Here is an 18,830-nt window from a genome sequence, read left to right on the forward strand (position 1 = left end):
CAACGACGGGTCAGATATTCACATTACGGCAAATCCTTCAAAACTGCCGGGAACACCAAGTCCCTACGCACCATCTATTCATCGACTTCAAAGCCGCATACGACACGATCGACCGTAACGAGCTATGGAAAATCATGGACGAGAACGACTTTTCCGGGAAGCTGATCAGACTGATCAAGGCGACGATGGATGGAACGCAGTGCTGTGTGTGGATTTCGGGTGAATTGTCGAGTTCATTCGAATCGCGCAGGGGGCTTCGACAAGGTGATGGTCTATCCTGCATGATGTTCAACGTGGCGCTAGAAGGTGTTATTCGACGAGCGGTGAGCGAAACGCGGGGCACGATTTTCAACAGATCCAGTCAACTTATCTGCTTTGCCGATGACATTGATATAGTCGGCAGATCATCTGCGGCAGTGGAGGAGATCTACCGCAAACTGAAACACGAAGCAGGAAGGATTGGGTTGATGATTAATACGTCCAAGACGAAGTACATGCTGGCCTGCGGCTCCGAGACCGACCGAACTCGCTTGTCCAGTAAAAACAAGGTCATGATCGACGGCGACGAACTGGAGATAGTCAAAGACTTTGTCTGTCTCGGCTCACTGGTGACCGCAGATAAAGACACCAGCCGTGAGATCCGGAGGCGAATTATCAGCGGAAGTCGTGTCTACTATGGACTCCACAAGCAACTGCGGTCGAGAAGACTTAGCCCTCGCACGAAGTATAACCTATATATGACGACGGTTGTTCTCTACGGGCACGAGACATGGATACTGCTCGAGGAGGACCTGCGTACACTAGGAGTATTCGAGCGACGAGTGTTAAGAACCATCTTTGGCGGCGTACAGGAGAACGGAGTGTGGAGGCGAAGGATGAACCACGAGCTCGAGCGACTCTACGGCGAACCCAGTATCCAGAAGGTGGTGAAAGCTGGCCGGATATGCTGGGCGGGACATGTTGCGAGAATGCCGGACGACTGTCCTGCAAAACAGGTGTTCGCTACGAATCTGGTAGGAACAAGACGAGCGGGGGCGCAACGAGCTAGGTGGTTAGACCAAGTGGAGCGTGATCTGACGAACGTGGGATGCCCGAGGAATCGGAGAACGGTTGCCATGGACCGAGTGAATTTCAGGAATTATGTTCGTCAAGTTATGTCGTGAGACGGAATACTATGTAAATAAAATAAAATTTGAAATCATAGTTTCATTCAGCTAAGAGGTTCTTCAAACCTTTGAATATAAGTACTTCCCTCTTCCGGAGACGTACATCCCTAGTAACGATCGATACTATTCCAAGGATAGTTCTATTACATCTCCGAACATTAAATAAAAGTTCAAACATAAGTTTGAATAGAAAGTAATGCTGTAAATCGCCATTTCCGAGAGAGCCATGGTTTGAGCCCTCTGGTTTGGCTATCAATCGAGTTGTGTACCAGAATGAATGTTTCAAAGACAATTTTGATGCCGTTTCTATACAAAAATCATGCTGCTAGACAATACGTGTTTTGGCCGGATACAGCGTCATCGCATTATGCCAAAAAACACAATCCTTCCTGAATACCCATTCTATCCTATTTGCACTCAAGAACCACAACCGACATATATGCCTCAGTGTCGTCCAATCTAAAATTTTTCGGAACTTTGCGCTCATTGGTGTACAAAAATAATTGGAGAGCCAAGAACTGCAAACAGTTCAGCCAAGAACTGCCTTCATGTTCAACGCTCCTGTTTCGACATCAAACGGAAGCTTCGCCGAACAGCCGATTATGGACAGTTTTCAACTGTTCACTATTTTTTTTCAACAATGGACAATGTACCTCTAATTCCAATAAATCAAATCTTCTTCAAGTACACTAGACTTTTTTCATAACTTGAAAGAGAAATTCCAACATTTTAGTTTTCATCCGTTATTATATTACAGAAAAGGTAGTGAAAACCTTTTCATTTCGCTTTCACCCCCGCAAAAAAAAAACTCATATTTCGAAACTACTTTGTCTCAGTCCACTGATATAACTCCAACTGCTCAATACTACGGATAATCGGATACGCTTCAGACCACAACAAAGGCCACCGGGAAGAACAATTTGTTTTCAGCTTTATTTTATTTGATATATTTCTATGTTTGTTGTCTGGCTTTACTGTCAACAATTTTCGGCTAGATTCGGTTTTACACATCATTTTTATGTCTGTTTCATTTGTTTGTTTGTTTTTTTCTTACTTTTACTTTTTGCATCACTCCACATAACACTCTCTCGCCCTCCTCTGCCTAAGTAAGTCTCACATTAAACCACAAGTTAGATTCAGATCTCGGCTTAACACCGTTGCCCTGTGACTGTACTCCGTGGGCAACCATAGAGCCACCTAAAAAAAAGTCACCACTATTTTCCTACTCATTTTAGTCATTCAATTTTTTTTATTTTCAAATATAACGTTATCTAGATCAGTGTGAATAATTTTCTGGTTTATATATCTTCTTAGTTTTGTTTTGTGTTTCCTTAGATTTGCTTGAAATCCTGAACGTGGAACGATTAATAGATAACAACTAGTCATTTCCATCGGGATCCAAATGTATAATTTTCCTTTAGTTATTTTGTTTTTCCTTGTATTTTATGAAGGGGAAGTATAAATTTTAAATTGGGATAGAGGAAAGGGATAGGGTTACATGATTTACATTTTTGTATCAGTAAATTTTGTATGTTTATTGTTGATTTCTTCATTCCTATAGATACTACTCGCAGAAGAGTTGCATAAATTATATCACTACCACTAATGAACAACGGTTCTCTCATATGCCTGTCTGAGCTATTTTATCCCACAGCAAACTGGAACAAAGACACTCCCATACCGCAACACACATAGAACACATTCAACTCCAATAGCTATTCCAAAAACAGTTGGGGGAGTTTAAAATTTTAGCTATCCAGTTACCTCGCTTCAGTAACTTTCTCGTTTAGGCAACACACGCACAAACATGCACACATAAGCTAGTTCATATACGTACGTTTAAAGATTTAATAAAAGTCTACAAATGGGTGCAGAAAACAGAAAAAAGGGTTGGACGAAATTTGATTCCTAACAAAACAAGAACCTACCCAGCTAAACTAACTTCAAGAGAGAGAAAGAGGGGTGTGGCGATTAACAACGTAATGAGCCAGCGATCAAAAATTTGAGAATCTATACAACTTAACCAACCGTGTATTAGTTTAGAAAACCCTAAACTTTTCTTCGATGGCGACCGTCAAAACTTGGTTCGTCAAGAATAGCCCAAATTGCAACCGTTTGCTCACTCCGAACAATAAGTTTAATAAAATAAAATGGTCGATAGCTCATTATGTTGTTCTCACAGTTTCCTCAGTACGAACTTCAATAAACATAGTCAGACTATCGAAACCTACAAAAACACGTACAATGTGTGATCTTAAATGTCTGTACCGTTCAGAATCAATAAACAGCCGTAAAGATATAACTGAATATACACGAAACGGTACTCAAAAATTTTTATTCTGGGAACTCACATTAACTTTTTCTAGCGTTACATTTGTTTCATTTTGATTCATTTATCGCACCCGTTCACCACCTGTCGTATGTGATTCAATTTCATGCACGCTTATTTCTGTAGTAGATAGATGTACATATAGGCCGGGCTGCGCTCGGATTCGTATTTCGGAAGTATCCGCATCATGGCCTCTTTCTCACGTAACATTCAAATCGAATCAAATCACTTTCCCCAATCAGCTCGTCATTTTCTTTCCCTGGGAGTCTTACATGATGTCAGCTAACGAATATCGACAAACAGGTCCGTGTCAACGCGCGAAATGTGTCGGTAGTTCAGGAAAAAAGGAAGAAATGATAGTAAGCAATGGGTGGTGGTGTTGGTTGTAGTAATATTATAATTTTTTTGTAGCTTCGAATGTCATAGTACTATTCTGCATCTCAACAGTCGGCCATTTCCGGTTTTCTAGCGTGTTGTTTCATTTTTTTTTCAAATTCCTCCACGAAACCTCTTAGGTCCGGGAAGAAAACGGCTGCATTAGTTATCAGAAGATTTTTTCATGTTTATGTTTACACATTTTTTTCCCATTTTATGTTCAATACGCATCATCATCGTCCGTTTCTAGCTGAGGCTGAGCTCGACCACCGGCGGCAGAAGAAGAGGAATACTCACGTGATGGACTGCGGCCCATCTGGACCAAGGCCTGCGGGTTAGTGTTTTCATCCTTTTGCGAGCAGTTCAAGAAGTCCCAGATGAGAATGGTGTCGTCGTGAGAACTGCTAACGATTTGGAACTCATCGAACTGGAGCCGGAAAACGCGGCCCGTGTGTTCCTGGAAAATGATAACGTTTAATTTCAGATTAGGTACTCAAAGAAAATTTCTGTGTTTTTGAATGATTCTATAAATAGGATAATTTGGTTCTTCGAGCCGGATAAACGGGGTGTTCGCCTCCTCGAGGCGCATTCTGAGTAAACGGAAAGAAATAAAAACCGAACTGGAACGAAACGACGTACCTAAAGGGTGATACGGTCAAAATTTGGTCAATATCAACTTGACGTATTTCTTTCAATTTTGCATTTAAAAAACCTGAACACCCCTCATTTTGAAGGTGTGTGTGTATAGAATGTTGTTCCTATTTTGATTTCGGAATTCACTCTTCAGTTGTCAAAATGCCGTCCAAGGAAGAAGAGCAGCGTATCAAAATTTTGCTCGCGCATCGCGAAAATACGAGCTACTCGCACGCAAAGCTGGCAAAATCGCTAAAAGTTGCCAAATCGTTACAAATGTAATTAAAGTGTTTGGGGAACGTTTGTCGACAGCCAGGAAGTCTGGATCGGGGGGAAATCGAAAACCGGAAACCGCGGAGACGACAAAAAGAGTTGCCGGTAGTTTCAAGCGAAACACTAACCTCTCTCTCTCCGAGATGCCGCAAATAAGCTGGATGTATCGTCTACAACCGTGCATCGAGCCAAAAAACGAGCCGGACTTACAATAAGGTAGTGACTCCAAATCGCGATGATAAACACAATACGACGGCCAAAGCGCGATCCCGGAGGCTGTACACGACGATGCTGACGAAATTTGACTGCGTGGTAATGGACGACGAAACCTACGTCAAAGCCGACTACAAGCAGCTTCCGGGACAGGAGTTTTATACGACAAAAGGAAGGGGAAAAGTAGCAGATATTTTCAAGCACATGAAACTGTCAAAGTTCGCGAAGAAATATCTGGTTTGGCAAGCCATCCGTACCTGTGGCTTGAAAAGCAGCATTTTCATAGCTTCCGGGACTGTCAACTAAGAAATTTACGTGAAAGAGTGTTTGAATAAACGTCTTCTGCCTTTCCTGAAGAATCACGGTTGTTCCGTAATGTTTTGGCCGGATTTGGCATCTTGCCATTACGGTAAAAAGGCCATGAAGTGGTACACCGCCAACAACGTGCAAGTGGTTCCTAAGGACAAGAACCCTCCCAACACGCCAGAGCTCCGCCCAATTGAGAAATACTGGGCTATTGTCAAGCGGAGCCTTACGAAGACCAAAAAAACTGCTAAGGACGAGCAGCAGTTCAAGGCAAACTGGCTTTCTGCGGCGAAGCAGGTGGACAAGGTGGCTGTACAAAATCTGATGGCAGAAGCGTAAGGCCCGGCAATTCGGATTTGAAAAAGCGGAAGCCTAACTGAATATTTTTTCTAAATTTTATACTTATTAAACTTGAAAAAGAAATTTAATTTGATTTTTTAAATAAACGATTTCACCGATTAACACGCGTTTTCCCTTGACCAAATTTAGACCGTATCACCCTTTAGTGTGAGAACATGGAATAGAAATGGAACTTGAAACGCTTTGAAACTTGCATAGCAAATTAACTTAGGCGACTTCAACGCTATGCTGACCATATCTATATAAGCGGAAAAGGAGGAACGAGTCTTCTTGGTTTCCGCAAAAGCGACGCGTCGGCACGTAGGTTTACCATGTCATCCATGGCAGTGGCAAACTGAGTCGCTATCCATGCTTTGGAATAAAATTCGTAACCTGGCTGATCAACTAATAAACCAGCGACTCACCCTAGGATATCCAATGCGTAAAATGGATCATCGCAATTTCGCAATACGAAACAGACTTATTCGATTACTTTGCCTGGATAGCTATAACACCGCGTACGCGATCTACCCCAAAGATCCACAAAGGAGAAGGTGGGATCTTTCTCCTTCGTTTCACGATGACCATGTTTAGGTACCTTTAGTTTTCAAACTCTAGGCGTTTATTGGCTGCGCTAGCTGACAGCTAGACTAGTTCTATTTCTGTTCCACGAACTCTAAGGTCGAAATCACAGTGAGCGCGATGCGAAGTGCGAAGCGAATTTCTAATTCGCGCGAAAAACCGCTTCTCATTGAAACACGTTGAAAAAAACATCGACCGGCCACAGTGCAAGCGAATTTTCTCGCGAAGGGCAGAAACACGTGCACGCGAGCGAGCGCGCGAGCGATTCGCGCGAAGAATCGCGCCCCATTTGAACACGTTGAAAACTGTGAGACCGTTCACAGTGCAAGCGACGCGATTCGTACTACTCGCGCGAAATACCATTCGGAAAATTATCCGTCGCAGCAGTCGCGTGAATACTTTGTTTTGGTTCACCCGAACTTCATATGAACCTGCACTGAGATTATTTCTTGGCAGTTTTATTTAAAAATATATCGCGTTATTTTTAAATAATAAAAAAAAAACGATTTTCCTCGACTAACTTTTTAAATAAATTCGAAGCAAAGGTCAATTTCAATTATGACAAAGTTTTTCCAGCATTTACCTGTCGTTTGTCCAGTATATGGATGAAATGGTGACCAGCAAATTCTGAAGAGAAATTCGTATTATTGTAGCACGGTGAATTTGAAATTTTTTTTTTGTTTCGATTATAGTCGTTTTAAATACCATCTTTATGGCATTCGCGACTTTATCAAAGTTACAGTTGGCGGATCGTTATTGAAAAACTTATCCGGTACAACTGTGTTCGATGTTTAATCTTGGGCTCGAACTCGCGGACATCGGCTCAGGAGACAACAGATTTGCCAACTGAGCTATATCACAAGCCCGTGTAGGTGAATTTGAAATGATGAATGCTCTTTGTGCTGTAAAAAACACATTACTTCGGGGGAAAATTTAAACATTGTGAATTTATTTTTTTCGCCAAGCTGCATAAGATGCATATTCCATATACCGCCGCGCGTTTTTTCTCTAATTATTTGAAACCTTTGGAGATTCCGATGACAAATTGCGTGGTCATCAGGTCTCGCACGATCCAAATTTTTTTCATTCCATTTTTAATTGCTTGAATAATTTAAGAACGTGAAGTTTTGATGCCAAAATAAATAAGATGGTTTTTCTTCTAAAAACAAATACTCCTTTTCTTTAAGAACGAATAAAGTAACTTCTCCTAGAGAAATTGATATATGGATATTGTTTTAAATTTTTAAAACAAGAGTAGATTAGCTGAAAAATATTTGGAGTACTAGCTTCAAAAATGGTTGTTTATCATTTCCCTTCATCTTAAATTACTATAATCTATAATCATGATTATACAGTTCAAAATATGTCGACTGGAAAAGAAACGCAGCCAAATCAAAATCAGTTGCTTGGACTCACAATGAAAACTCCTAGAAAAATTTATAGCATCCTAACATCTGTAACCAAAGAAAACACTCAACTGCTGAGCACAGAACATTTATATCCAGAAAAAGGTAAATTTAACTTGTTCAATCTGTAACATGAGCAAGGATAACGATAAAATTAAATAATAAATATGACTCTAGAACAAATTTATCTTACATTAAAGTGCTTCTGAAATAAAATCTTTAGTGCTTATTCTGCGAGTCACGTGACGTGGATTTGTCGGATCAACATGATTTGACGTCAGTGAAAGTCGCCGGCGCTGATAGCGATGAAAACTCCGGTTTGTGGATTCAGCAATAAAAATAATTGAATGGTTTTATGACGCTGTTAAAAATTTTAATTGAATGTCACATACGAATTATTTCATAATGATTTAAACAAAAATAACCTCTAAAAATTATTCTTTCAATTCCCTATAAATTGATTTACATAAATATTATTTTCTTTCCTATCCATAAAGTTTTTTCTCAGTGTAAATCGCATCCCGTTCGTCGCGTGCACTGTGAACGATCCTGAAAAATGTTCGCGCGAAATTCATTTCAGGTTCATTCAAAAATCGCCCGCTCGCTCGCTCGCGTGCACTGTGTTTCTGCCCGAAGAGCCGGCTCGATCGCGCGAATTCATCCAGTTCATCCGGACGTACACTGAAAATATTCTCTGGAATATTTTTTATCGCAAATGGTAATTAATCAAAAAATCTTTTTCAAGTTTATTTATTTAATTATCATTGCCGTTTCTGTGTTGGTTATGAAAAATGCACGTTTTTTAGCGAGGATTTTCGCAAATTACGTGGTGTCAGTCTTTTCAATTGAAACAAAATCTAACTGGCAATAAACCACCGGTACCACAATATGTGTATAGGGTGAAGGGGTTGAACGGATAGAAGTTGGAATTCGTTGTCCGACGCCATCTTGAAATCCAATATGCCCCCTTCCATTCAACTTTAAAATGCTGGAAGTGACTGAAAAGCACATGAAACTCCCACAATCTGGGTATTGGTTGAAAGGGCTCAATAAGTAGAAGTCGAATTTGGCTGTACGACGCCATCTTGAAATCAAAGATGGCGGTTTCCGCTTAATTCAAAGTGCAGTAAATAACTGAAAATCGCATGAACCATCCACAATATAGGTAATTAGTAAAAGGGCTCAAAAAGTAGATGAAAAATGATTGACAAAAATTTAACAAAAATTTTGAAAAAAATGTAGAAAAGCACTGAAATAAATTAACAAAAATATGACAAGTGTTATAAAAATAAAGTAATAATGACAAAAATATAACAAAACTGTGGTAAAAAATATCAAAAACTATTTATCACTAAAATTTGACAAATGACGAAAATTTAAAAGATCTATGACAAACAAAATAATGACAAATGACAAAACTTTGAATAAAACACGACAAATGTGCTGAAAAAATTATGCCGAAAAATATGACAAATATATATTACAAAATTAGACAAAAAAAAATGAGAAAAATTTCACATAAATGGCATAACTATGACAAATGTAAAAAAATATGACAAAATTATAATCAAATTTTGACAATAAAATGACCTGACAGCAATAAGGATAAATATTTGACAACTAATTTACAAAAATGACAAAGTATTAACAAAAAATTTACACATATATAAAACTATTAAAAAATTATTTGATGGTGGTAAAAATATGGAAAAAATGTTACATTAAAATCAAAAAATAAGACAAATGGGCTAGATTATGACAAAATTCTGAAAAAAAATATGACAAAAATTTGACAAAATAATGACAAAAATCTGTCAAAATTATGAAGAATGGGATAAAAATATAACAAAATACTTTAAGATATATGTAAAAAAGATGACAAAATGATGACAAATACGACAGTTAAATAACAAAAGTTTAACAAAAAATGACAAAAATCCGAAAATATAATGAAGGATGTGTTACAAAAATATGGCAAATATGACAAAAAAAAATGACAAAATATGACAAAGACAAATCTATGGGCTTGTGATATGTGTAGCTCAGTTGGCATGTTAGTTCCCTTCCAACCCAATGTCCGTGAGTTCAAATACTAGAGTAATCATTGAACACAGTTGTACCGGGTAAGCCTTTCAATATGAAGAGAAGATGGTAAAACGAAAAAATACGACAAATTGCGGATTTATGTTATTGCAGATTTGTTATTTTATTGCAAAATTGTGTCATATTTTTAATTTTTGATTAGTTATGTTTGATTATGTTTGTCATATTTATATTTAATTTGTCATATTTTCCATAATGTTGTCAAATATTTGTCAAAGTTTTTATTTCGTGTTTTGTTATTATTGTAATTTTTTTGATATTATTTAGTCCATTTTTATTAATTTCTGTCAGATTTTTTAATATTTTGGTCATGGCTTTGCAATTTTAAAGTCAAATTTATCAAAGTTTTGGTAAATTGGATGAAAATATTTTATCGGCTATATCGGTGAAATTTTATATTCTTTGAGAAAAAATATTTAAGAATTGAAAGAATATAGACGAATAGAAGATTAGAATAAGGTGAAAGATGTTGAAAATGAGCGGAAGGGTAATTTTAATTTGAAAAACTTTTCATCACATTTCATCGTTTGTTTTGGTAAATTTTTCTAATATTTTTCTAATATTTTTATCACCTTTGCCATATTTTTCTCAAAGTTTTGTCAGCGTTTCGTTATTTTTGTTGTCATAATATTGTAAAGTTTCTTTTCATAATTTTGTTATATTTTTGTCATATTTTTGGTAGATTTTTTTCATGCGATTTTCAGTCATTTGAAATATATTTTAAAGTTGAGCGGAAGCCGCCGAATTGGATTTTAAGATGGCGTTTCATAGCGTCAGACTGCAAAATTCGACTTCTACTAATTGGCTGAAGCTAATTAGGCTGAAGCCGCCATCTTGGTTTTTCGGAATTGACGCGGATTGTTGCAAATAAATTTGCAAAGATTTTTTCACGTGCGAATAATTTGTGCAAAACACAGAAGGTTTTTTTCAGTGTTGAACCGCTTCGCAATTCGCGTGCACTGTGGCCGGCCTTCAAAAACGAACTTGCAAAATTCATCCGGTGAATGAATGTTTCGCTTCGCAGTTCGCTTCGCGCTTACTGTGTTCGTACCCTAAGCCGAATGGGAGCTTCATTGAAGGACGCATTTGGAGACTAACGAATTGCGTAGTTACACATTTATCCAAATAAAAAAATTAAAATTATAGACGAACTACAGATTCAAAGATGTACACTATACTTCAAACTCTAAAAATTCTTCTAAAGAATACACCGTTGGAAACCTCAAACACAGCCTCAAAGTCAAAATGTTCGGAGTAGCGGTATTGAATTTGATAACACTAATTAGTGCTGTGTGAGCCCCATAATGTTTCAACGGGAGAGGGACAGAGATCTTAAAAACAGAATTCCTCAAACCTCGTGGTCGTACTCTGAGTAACAGTGCAGGACAGTCAATTCTAGCTGAAAGTAAATCGGCAACGACAGAGGTTCGTGCGACCACATCTCTGCAATGTTATTCAAACCGTTTGCAGCACATCTCTCAGATTTCCCCTTTTTTCCCCTTTTTTACAGATTTAAGCTTTTTTCCTCAGATTTAAGCTTTCATCTCCTATGCTCTCAAGGCAAAAAAAAAAAAACTTAAATCTGAGGAAAAAAAGCTTAAAAACGAGATTCACGAGCACATATTTAAAAGATGTTGGTCACACGATACATAGACAAATCGTGTAACGTTGCAGGGATCTGCGTGCGACATGACAACCAGCAGATATGCGTAAACTCGCTTCGGATAAAATCATTCTGCTGATCTGCAGATTAATTTTATCTTCGTTCCAATCATTACGACGTCAATGCGCACTAAACGAAGAGAACAGTTCTGCATTGATTATTTCAAAGCATCGTAGAAATAAAATCACACAACACAACATTCGTTCTGTTGTTGCTTACCGAACACAAAATGCGCACGAACGTTCGTTGCCCGACAACAGCGTTGCCAGATCTATGAATTTCTCCGGATCTACGGATTTTAAGCACTTCTACGGGTCTACGGATCGATGTTCGAAACCTATGGATTTTCAGCATCTGCTACGGGTTTTCTACGGATTATCGAAAAAATTATAGGGATTCTGCGGATAAACGAAAATTCTACCTGACGACCAAAATGGTTATCAAGTTTCATTTTGCCAAAATCAGTACATGTTTCGTTTTTCGTCAAACCTACGGATTTGAGCGGTTTGCAATCTGGCAACGCTGCCCGACAAACCGAGAAAACAGTACCTCTCACCAAATCACCACCCTCTCGCTCATTTCCCGTTTCCTTGTCCCTAGTCCCTATCACTATTAGCCACGCCCCGCTACGTTGTCCTAATGATGTGTTCGGCTGCCGAAGGAACACGAGGTTGAATTTTCAATTCGCTTAACTGTAAGTTCGTTTTGCTGATGTTTCCTTTGATCAGAGATGCCAACTGTTTTTCAAAAAGTCTGGAAGATTTTGAAAAAATGTCTAGAAAAGTCTGGATAGCGTATTTTGTAGGTTGTTAACTTTTTTCAGTCACCACATTGAAATAATGCACAATGATTGTATACTATTCATTGTCTGCATAATATTCACACATTGATGTGTTTGCTATCTGCCTTGAAGTTTTGTGCTAGAAGGAGTAGTTTCACATATGTGTTTGAAGTTTTTCCGTTATAAATAATTCTCAAACACGATTACGAATTCTGCTCATTTTCGGCCATTCTTCCACGAAATTCTTGGATTTCCATTATTTTGTAGTACAGTTCACGTACAAAGCCAAAAGTCTGGAATTGACTGGAAGAAATGTCCAAAGTCTGGAGAACCTAAAAAAATGTCCGGCGGAAGTCCAAAAAGTCTGGAAGATCCAGACAAAATTTGGAAGGTTGATATCACAGCCTTTGATTGCAGTGAACTCGACCGAGTCTCCGAAGCTCACTTACTGATACTTTCCGAGCTGAACCTATACCGATAGCATCATTGCAGTTTGAGTTGAACGAAATAAAACAGATATACAAACATGGCAAAGTGCGATTATGTAGACTAGCGATTTTAACATGTCTATTAACAACCCGGAGGCTTCCAACGTGTCGATGTCGATTAGCCGTTAGCCGTTATAAATAGCCGTCTCGTAACAGGGAAGTCAGAACGGGTTTTGCCAGTCTAGGTGTCCAAGAGTATATCGTTAAAAACTGCCTTTGGATAGCCTCGATACGTTCGGAGCCGTTTTTGTAATAAGGGCACCAGAAAGTAGAGACGTATTCGAGGGTCGAATGGTACCTTGTGAAATACTTCCGTGATTTGTGGCCTAATAACTGGATCTCAAATGAGAAGTTACATCAACGGTATTACCGAAAGGCAATAGAAATCGGAATTCAGGATCGTAAGTGGAGATGTGAACAAGATCGACTGGAAGAATATTGATTGGAATCCAGCTGGGTCTCGACGAAGAGGCAGGCGTGGCGGCGAAGCCTAACCTTATGAATTCGAACTGTTGACAAACATGTTGACTAGCATTAAGAGAATTCTGGTTTGGGAATGTTAACAGTGACTTTTTTTTTCTATTTTTTAAATGGAAATGTAATAAGCAACCCCATGTTCAACTTACCACCAGTGTCTTCAAGCACAGCGTGTTGGTCTGCGCCCGAATGTCTAAGGCAGCTTGGAGATCCCACACCTTAATCTTGCCATCGTAAGCGCCGCTCACTATACGCTTCGAATCGAACCGGATGCAGCGAACCAGCTCTTCATGGCCTTCGAGAATCCGCAAACAGGTACCGCATTCAATGTCCCAAAGTCTATAAAGGAAGTTGTGGCGATTATAATAAGAGAATTTTTCAATAAGACAAGGGGCAGCCCATACCTTATGGAATTATCTGAACTACCGCTAACAACCAGACGATCACGATACTGTAAACAGGCGATACCCCTCTTGTGACCGTTGAGGGTGCGCACAAACTCACAGGTGGAGGTGTTCCACACCTTGATGGTCCGATCACCGGACGCCGAAACGATGTACTTCTCGTCGAAGTCCACCACGTTGACTGCTGCCCGGTGCCCCACCAGCACTCGCCGCAATGCAATTTCCGTCGGTGACGTCATGTCCCACACGGCTATTGAGCGGTCCTTTAAGTGAATAGAAATGTGTTAATGGACGAGAGTAGCCTATGCGGAGAACCCTAGCTATCTTACCTTGGAACAGGTCACCATCATGCCATTGTTGAATCGTAAATGCAGTACCGCTTCACAGTGATGTATTAGCGTGTTGACCATATCGCCGGTGTTGACATCCCAAACGCGAACGGTAGAATCGCTGGAGCCGCTGATGATCACTTTGTCGTCGTACTGTAAGCACAGCACGGACCCTGTATGACCGGTTAGAATCTGTAATAGACGAAATTTAAGGTAAACAATCCCAGCCTATAGATTTGTCAAGCAACTGGCAAACCTTGCAGCATTGGAGCGAGTTCCGGTCCCAGATTTTGATAGTGTTGTCCCGCAAACCGGACACGATCTTGTCATCATCGTACTGCAAACAGTAAACGCCCTTGGAGTTCTCGGACCGACAGTTTATCCGCTGCAGGTTGTGATTGCCGGTGCGCCAGTTGTTCTCGATTGCCTCGATGTCCTTCATAATCTTGGGGAACAGTTCCCGATAGAATTTGTGCGGTCGATGCGTCACCCCCGGCCTTGGTATGAATAGATATTTTATCCTGTGGAACAGGTGAAACTTATTACCCAAGTTCTCAAAAAGAACGGACAAACTTGCTTACCATCCTTTCCGTTCGGCAAGGCCTCGCCAGAGGGAATCCGTTCGGACATTTCGTTCTATCAGCTTCTTCCATAGCATACCCTCCGATATGACACGGGACCATTCTTTGCAAACGCGTTCTGCTCGGCACAGAGATTTTGCGTCCAAGTAGGAGAGAATGTTTTCCGCTGCGTGGTCTAATCCTTTGGCTGTAATTGAAAAGAGTTCGTATTTAATATTCCTTCAACAACGTTAGAATATGTTGATGAAACGTACTAGGTAAAAGGGTGATGAAGTCTCGCTGCAGCATCGGTTTCAGGTAGGCGTTGATGTGTCCGTGCTGGTAATGGCACATGCGGGACAGCAGCTGCTCAACGAAATCGACCTGGTCTGCTTCGTTCCATTTGGCAAAACAGGAGAGACAGGCGTCGCGCTCATTCTGGAACGACTGCGAGGGTTCTTTCTTCCGCGCCGGATCGTACAGTATTGCGGTTGTAAACTGGAGATTAGAAAAAAAGTAACATATAAGAAAACAAATCGATCAGAAATCACATCATTGATAGATATAAACATATAGGGTAACGGACCTATTTTGGACCGCTCTGGGAAGTGGCTATGTTATTTTCTGGAATAAAAAAGCATATGTTACAATTTTCGACTGCTTTATCCGTTCATTACGAAGATCAAGGCTTTTTCTATCGAAAAATATCGTCGTTTGTTGCCATGTAACAAGATTTAAGCCTTAAAACACGTTTCTTTAATCATTACTCTGGCCAGTATTTTGGACCACCATGTTTCTATTTTGGACCACCCTTTGGACCTATTTTGGACCACCCTTAAACTAAATAAGTTTTTTTTTTCTTAATTTTGCTATATTCCGTCAGCGATTGATGCGCAATTATGCCAATTATTCAGATAATTTTGTCTTTTCTTATTGTTATAGACTAGTCAAGTTTATTTTGTTCGAAAAGAATAGAGTAAAAACAGTAAAATTCCTGTTATATAGTGTGTTCCAAATATTATGAAAATTCTGACAGCACACTGAAATCTCGACGAAATTTGTTCTGTTCAATACTGGCTTATCTTTAGGCTCAATTTCCAGAACGCAAATCTCCTTCGGGCGACCCAATGATAAGTTGAGAAAGTCTGACATCATGAACTTCGCGACAACAATTGATGCATTTTGACTTCCAAAACCTTAGTGGATTTGGTTTTGCTTCAGTTCTGTACATAGATTCAAAAAGATAAAAATGTGCGAGATTTATGCTATCTTTTTAGCAATATAAAAGCCAGATTTTTTTCGCAAAAATTCAGTTTTAAGTTTGATACTAACTTTGTTCTACGATAAAATTTATCGTTGGAGTAATTTTCCAACAGTTTTTTTTTTTAAATTGCATAACCACAGGGGCTGGAAAACTAGATTTTTAGTACTTTATTGCTTGTAAAATTTACACATTTCAACCACCTTTTCCCAAGTTTTGAAACATACATAGCTATAATTGAATATATTATTTGATAAAATTGTTCTAATATTGAGTGAGGTATTTCAACTGACACAAAACTTAATCTCGTTTCATATTTGACGATTTGTTGTCGTTTTATCCAAACCCGGGTTTTATATTTCGTTTCTTCTACCAACCCTAGTTTTTTTTCCTCGAAAATCATTCCTGAATGCACTCAGTTTACTGGCAATCCTAAATGGTTGAAACTTCTAGACCAAACTTTCAATAATTTTTCATGTAGCATAAAAAACAATGACTTAATAAAAAAATGGTGCAAGTCCAAGTTTTCATGTTTTGAGGCTTCTTTAAGCTGTAGCTTTTAACAACTGCTTATCAAACAGTTGCCATTAATGTAGATTGTTAGATTAACGTGATTCAAAGCATAGTGCACAAAAAGTAAGTTAAAACTATGATTGGCTTGGTTTTATGCCGATTAAAGTGAAGCTCGTCTAATGGCGAGTTTGGGCTTTGGCGAGTTGATTATATGAAATCATGCTTAAATTCAAAATTTTATTCATAATGAGTGATTGAAATAGTGTGCATAATTCTTTCATATCGTGGTACAACGTCTTATTACGTTCATGAACATTTAACAGCAGGTTTAATACTCATGTTATGTTAAGTGGTCCAAAATAAGTCCCTAAGGAATAAAATAGGACCTATTTTCGACATGGGTCAAATTGCTACTAAAACCAGTTATTTTGCTTTTTCGAGCTTGCAAAATAGTTTTCACGTACTTTATCATAGCTGTGAACATGTTTGTATTTGTTAAATTCATCACAGCTATGCCGCAAACCTCTTGAAAGATGACTCCAATAATGGCACGTCCTCTTGAAATAGCCCTGATTCGGTCCAACCGTGAAATATCAAAACTTTATTTTCAATTTTCTCTCCGTTAACAGCTTACTTAAGTAAAGCTTAGATGTGATTAGAATCATAAGAAGTAGCTCTAACTATATTTGTTTAAAATTTGTAAGTATAACATGATTTATGAGAGAAATATTGGCAAAAAGCTACAAGGTGGTCCAAAATATGTACCCGGTCCAAAATAAGTTCAAAAGTTATGAATGCAATGCCGCCAATTTAAATTTCGACTATTCTATTCTGTAAGAAAATTTTAATATAATCGAATGTGCTTATTCGTCATATTTTAGGATGACGTGCTTGATTTACCGGAATTACCTAGTATATTATACTCAGAAATAAGTTTCGTGAATAAGAGTTAACGATGATAAAATAAGTGCAAATTTGAAGAGATGATTCATGATTTAGAGGCTGTAGTCTGTAGGGGCAGGCTGGGATTCCTGAACGAAAAAATAAATATAAAGTTCATAGACAGATAGAAGAGTTGGAAGAGTCAAAACTAGACCATAAAAAGTTGGACACAGTGGATCGGTTCATGCCAAAAAAAAAGGTCGAACAGGCTTTAACAAGTCTGGTTAACTTCGAGAAAAGGTAAAAGTGATTATGGGGTTGTGATATAGTTCAGTTGGCAAGTGAGTTGCTTCCTGAGCCAATGTCCGTGAGTTCGAGCCCAAGATTAAACATCGATCACAGTTGTACCGGATAAGTTTTTCAATGTTTGTCCGCCAAATGCATCGTTGATATAAGTCGCAAATTATGTTGAAGATGTTAAAACGACTATAATCGAAAAAAAAAGTAAAAGTGAACATAAAGCAAAGTTCATCTAAAATCTTAACGCACTGTTTATTATTTCACAGCGCTCCTAGTGGTCGGATCTGGAATGTTTTGACAGTACTGTTTTGAAATGTTTCCTCTATCAGTGCTGGAAATTTCATTACGATTCGTTTTGTTTCAAAAAAGTTACACGTATGGAAGCCACGAAACGAAAATTAATTTTTGACACCCACGTCAAAAACCCGACGTGCTGGGGTTCAAAACTCGCGAAGTCGTTGAAATTGGTCAAATAGACCGTGTGCAGCGTTCTCAAACGTTTTCGTGAGTGCATACTATCGATCGGCAGGTTCATACCAAGCGTCATAGTAAAACTAAGGATCAGAATCTGCATTTGAAGGTGTTGAGAACGATCAAGGCAAACCCAGGGCAGTCGGACTATGACATCACCAAGAAATTCAATGCCGACCGGTGCACCGTTAGAATGAATCGTTTAAGCGAAGAAATACGTTGTTGGGTAAAATTTAATGAAAATTTGGGTGGATTTAGTTCATGGTGTATTGTTTACATCCTGCAAGTTTTGAAGTCCTGTGATCAAAACTCGCTAGAAATGGAGTCGAAAGAACAGCTCGCGCGTGATAAAATCTTGCGCATTCACCACGAGAACAAGGATCTCTCGCATCGTTCCGTCGCTGAAACGTTGGGAATCGCGAATTCCTCGGTGTCGCAAGTGATTAAGCGGTTCGAGGAACGATTGACCACCGATCGGAAGCCCAGAAGTGAAGGCAAAACCGAAACCCGAACGCCTCCGTTCGGGATGTGGCTAAGAAGCTGCTCCTAAGCCGAAGTTTTGTCCAGAAGGCCAAAACTGAGGCTGGGCTTCGAACGTTCAAGGTACAAAAGGCCCCTAATCACGACGAGAAGCAGAACAAGTCTGCCAATACCCGTGCCAGGAAGTTGTACCTCAAAATGCTGACGAAAGTTGAATGCTGCGTCATGGACGACAAAACATATGTGACTTCAAACAGATCCCCGGCAACCTGTTTTTCACGTCCAAGGATAAGTTCAGCGTTCCGGAGCATGTCCGCACTCAAAAGATGTCCAAACTTGCGAATAATCTCCTGGTTTGGCAAGCCATCTACACGTGCGGGAAGCGGAGTGCACCTTTCGTTACCCAGGATACGATGGACGGACATGACGGACATGATGGACGGACGGATGTACATGAAAGAGTGCCTCCGGAAAAGGCTGCTTCCTCTCCTGAAGG

At 39.2% G+C, this 18,830-nt stretch overlaps 1 protein-coding gene across 2 annotated transcripts in view; it reads right to left on the reverse strand.

The window, feature by feature from the left end:
* Positions 1–2,085: 2,085 nt before the first annotated feature.
* The window catches only part of LOC129751230 (F-box/WD repeat-containing protein 11-like), a 123,379-nt gene continuing 106,634 nt past the window's right edge, over positions 2,086–18,830 (reverse strand). Inside the window, exons 2-9 of one of the 2 annotated variants that reach the window (XM_055746600.1) lie at positions 14,703–14,925; positions 14,449–14,635; positions 14,124–14,388; positions 13,868–14,059; positions 13,539–13,801; positions 13,284–13,473; positions 4,168–4,327; positions 2,086–3,777 (exon numbers count right to left, since the gene is read on the reverse strand). In XM_055746600.1, the coding sequence (XP_055602575.1) occupies positions 3,764–3,777; positions 4,168–4,327; positions 13,284–13,473; positions 13,539–13,801; positions 13,868–14,059; positions 14,124–14,388; positions 14,449–14,635; positions 14,703–14,925 (1,494 nt within the window). In that variant the 3' untranslated portion in view covers positions 2,086–3,763. Of the gene's footprint in view, positions 4,328–13,283; positions 13,474–13,538; positions 13,802–13,867; positions 14,060–14,123; positions 14,389–14,448; positions 14,636–14,702; positions 14,926–18,830 lie in introns of both variants that reach the window. The other variant, XM_055746599.1, reaches the window with a different exon arrangement.

Source organism: Uranotaenia lowii, chromosome 3 (assembly GCF_029784155.1).
Source record: "Uranotaenia lowii strain MFRU-FL chromosome 3, ASM2978415v1, whole genome shotgun sequence".
Taxonomy (NCBI): domain Eukaryota; kingdom Metazoa; phylum Arthropoda; class Insecta; order Diptera; family Culicidae; genus Uranotaenia; species Uranotaenia lowii.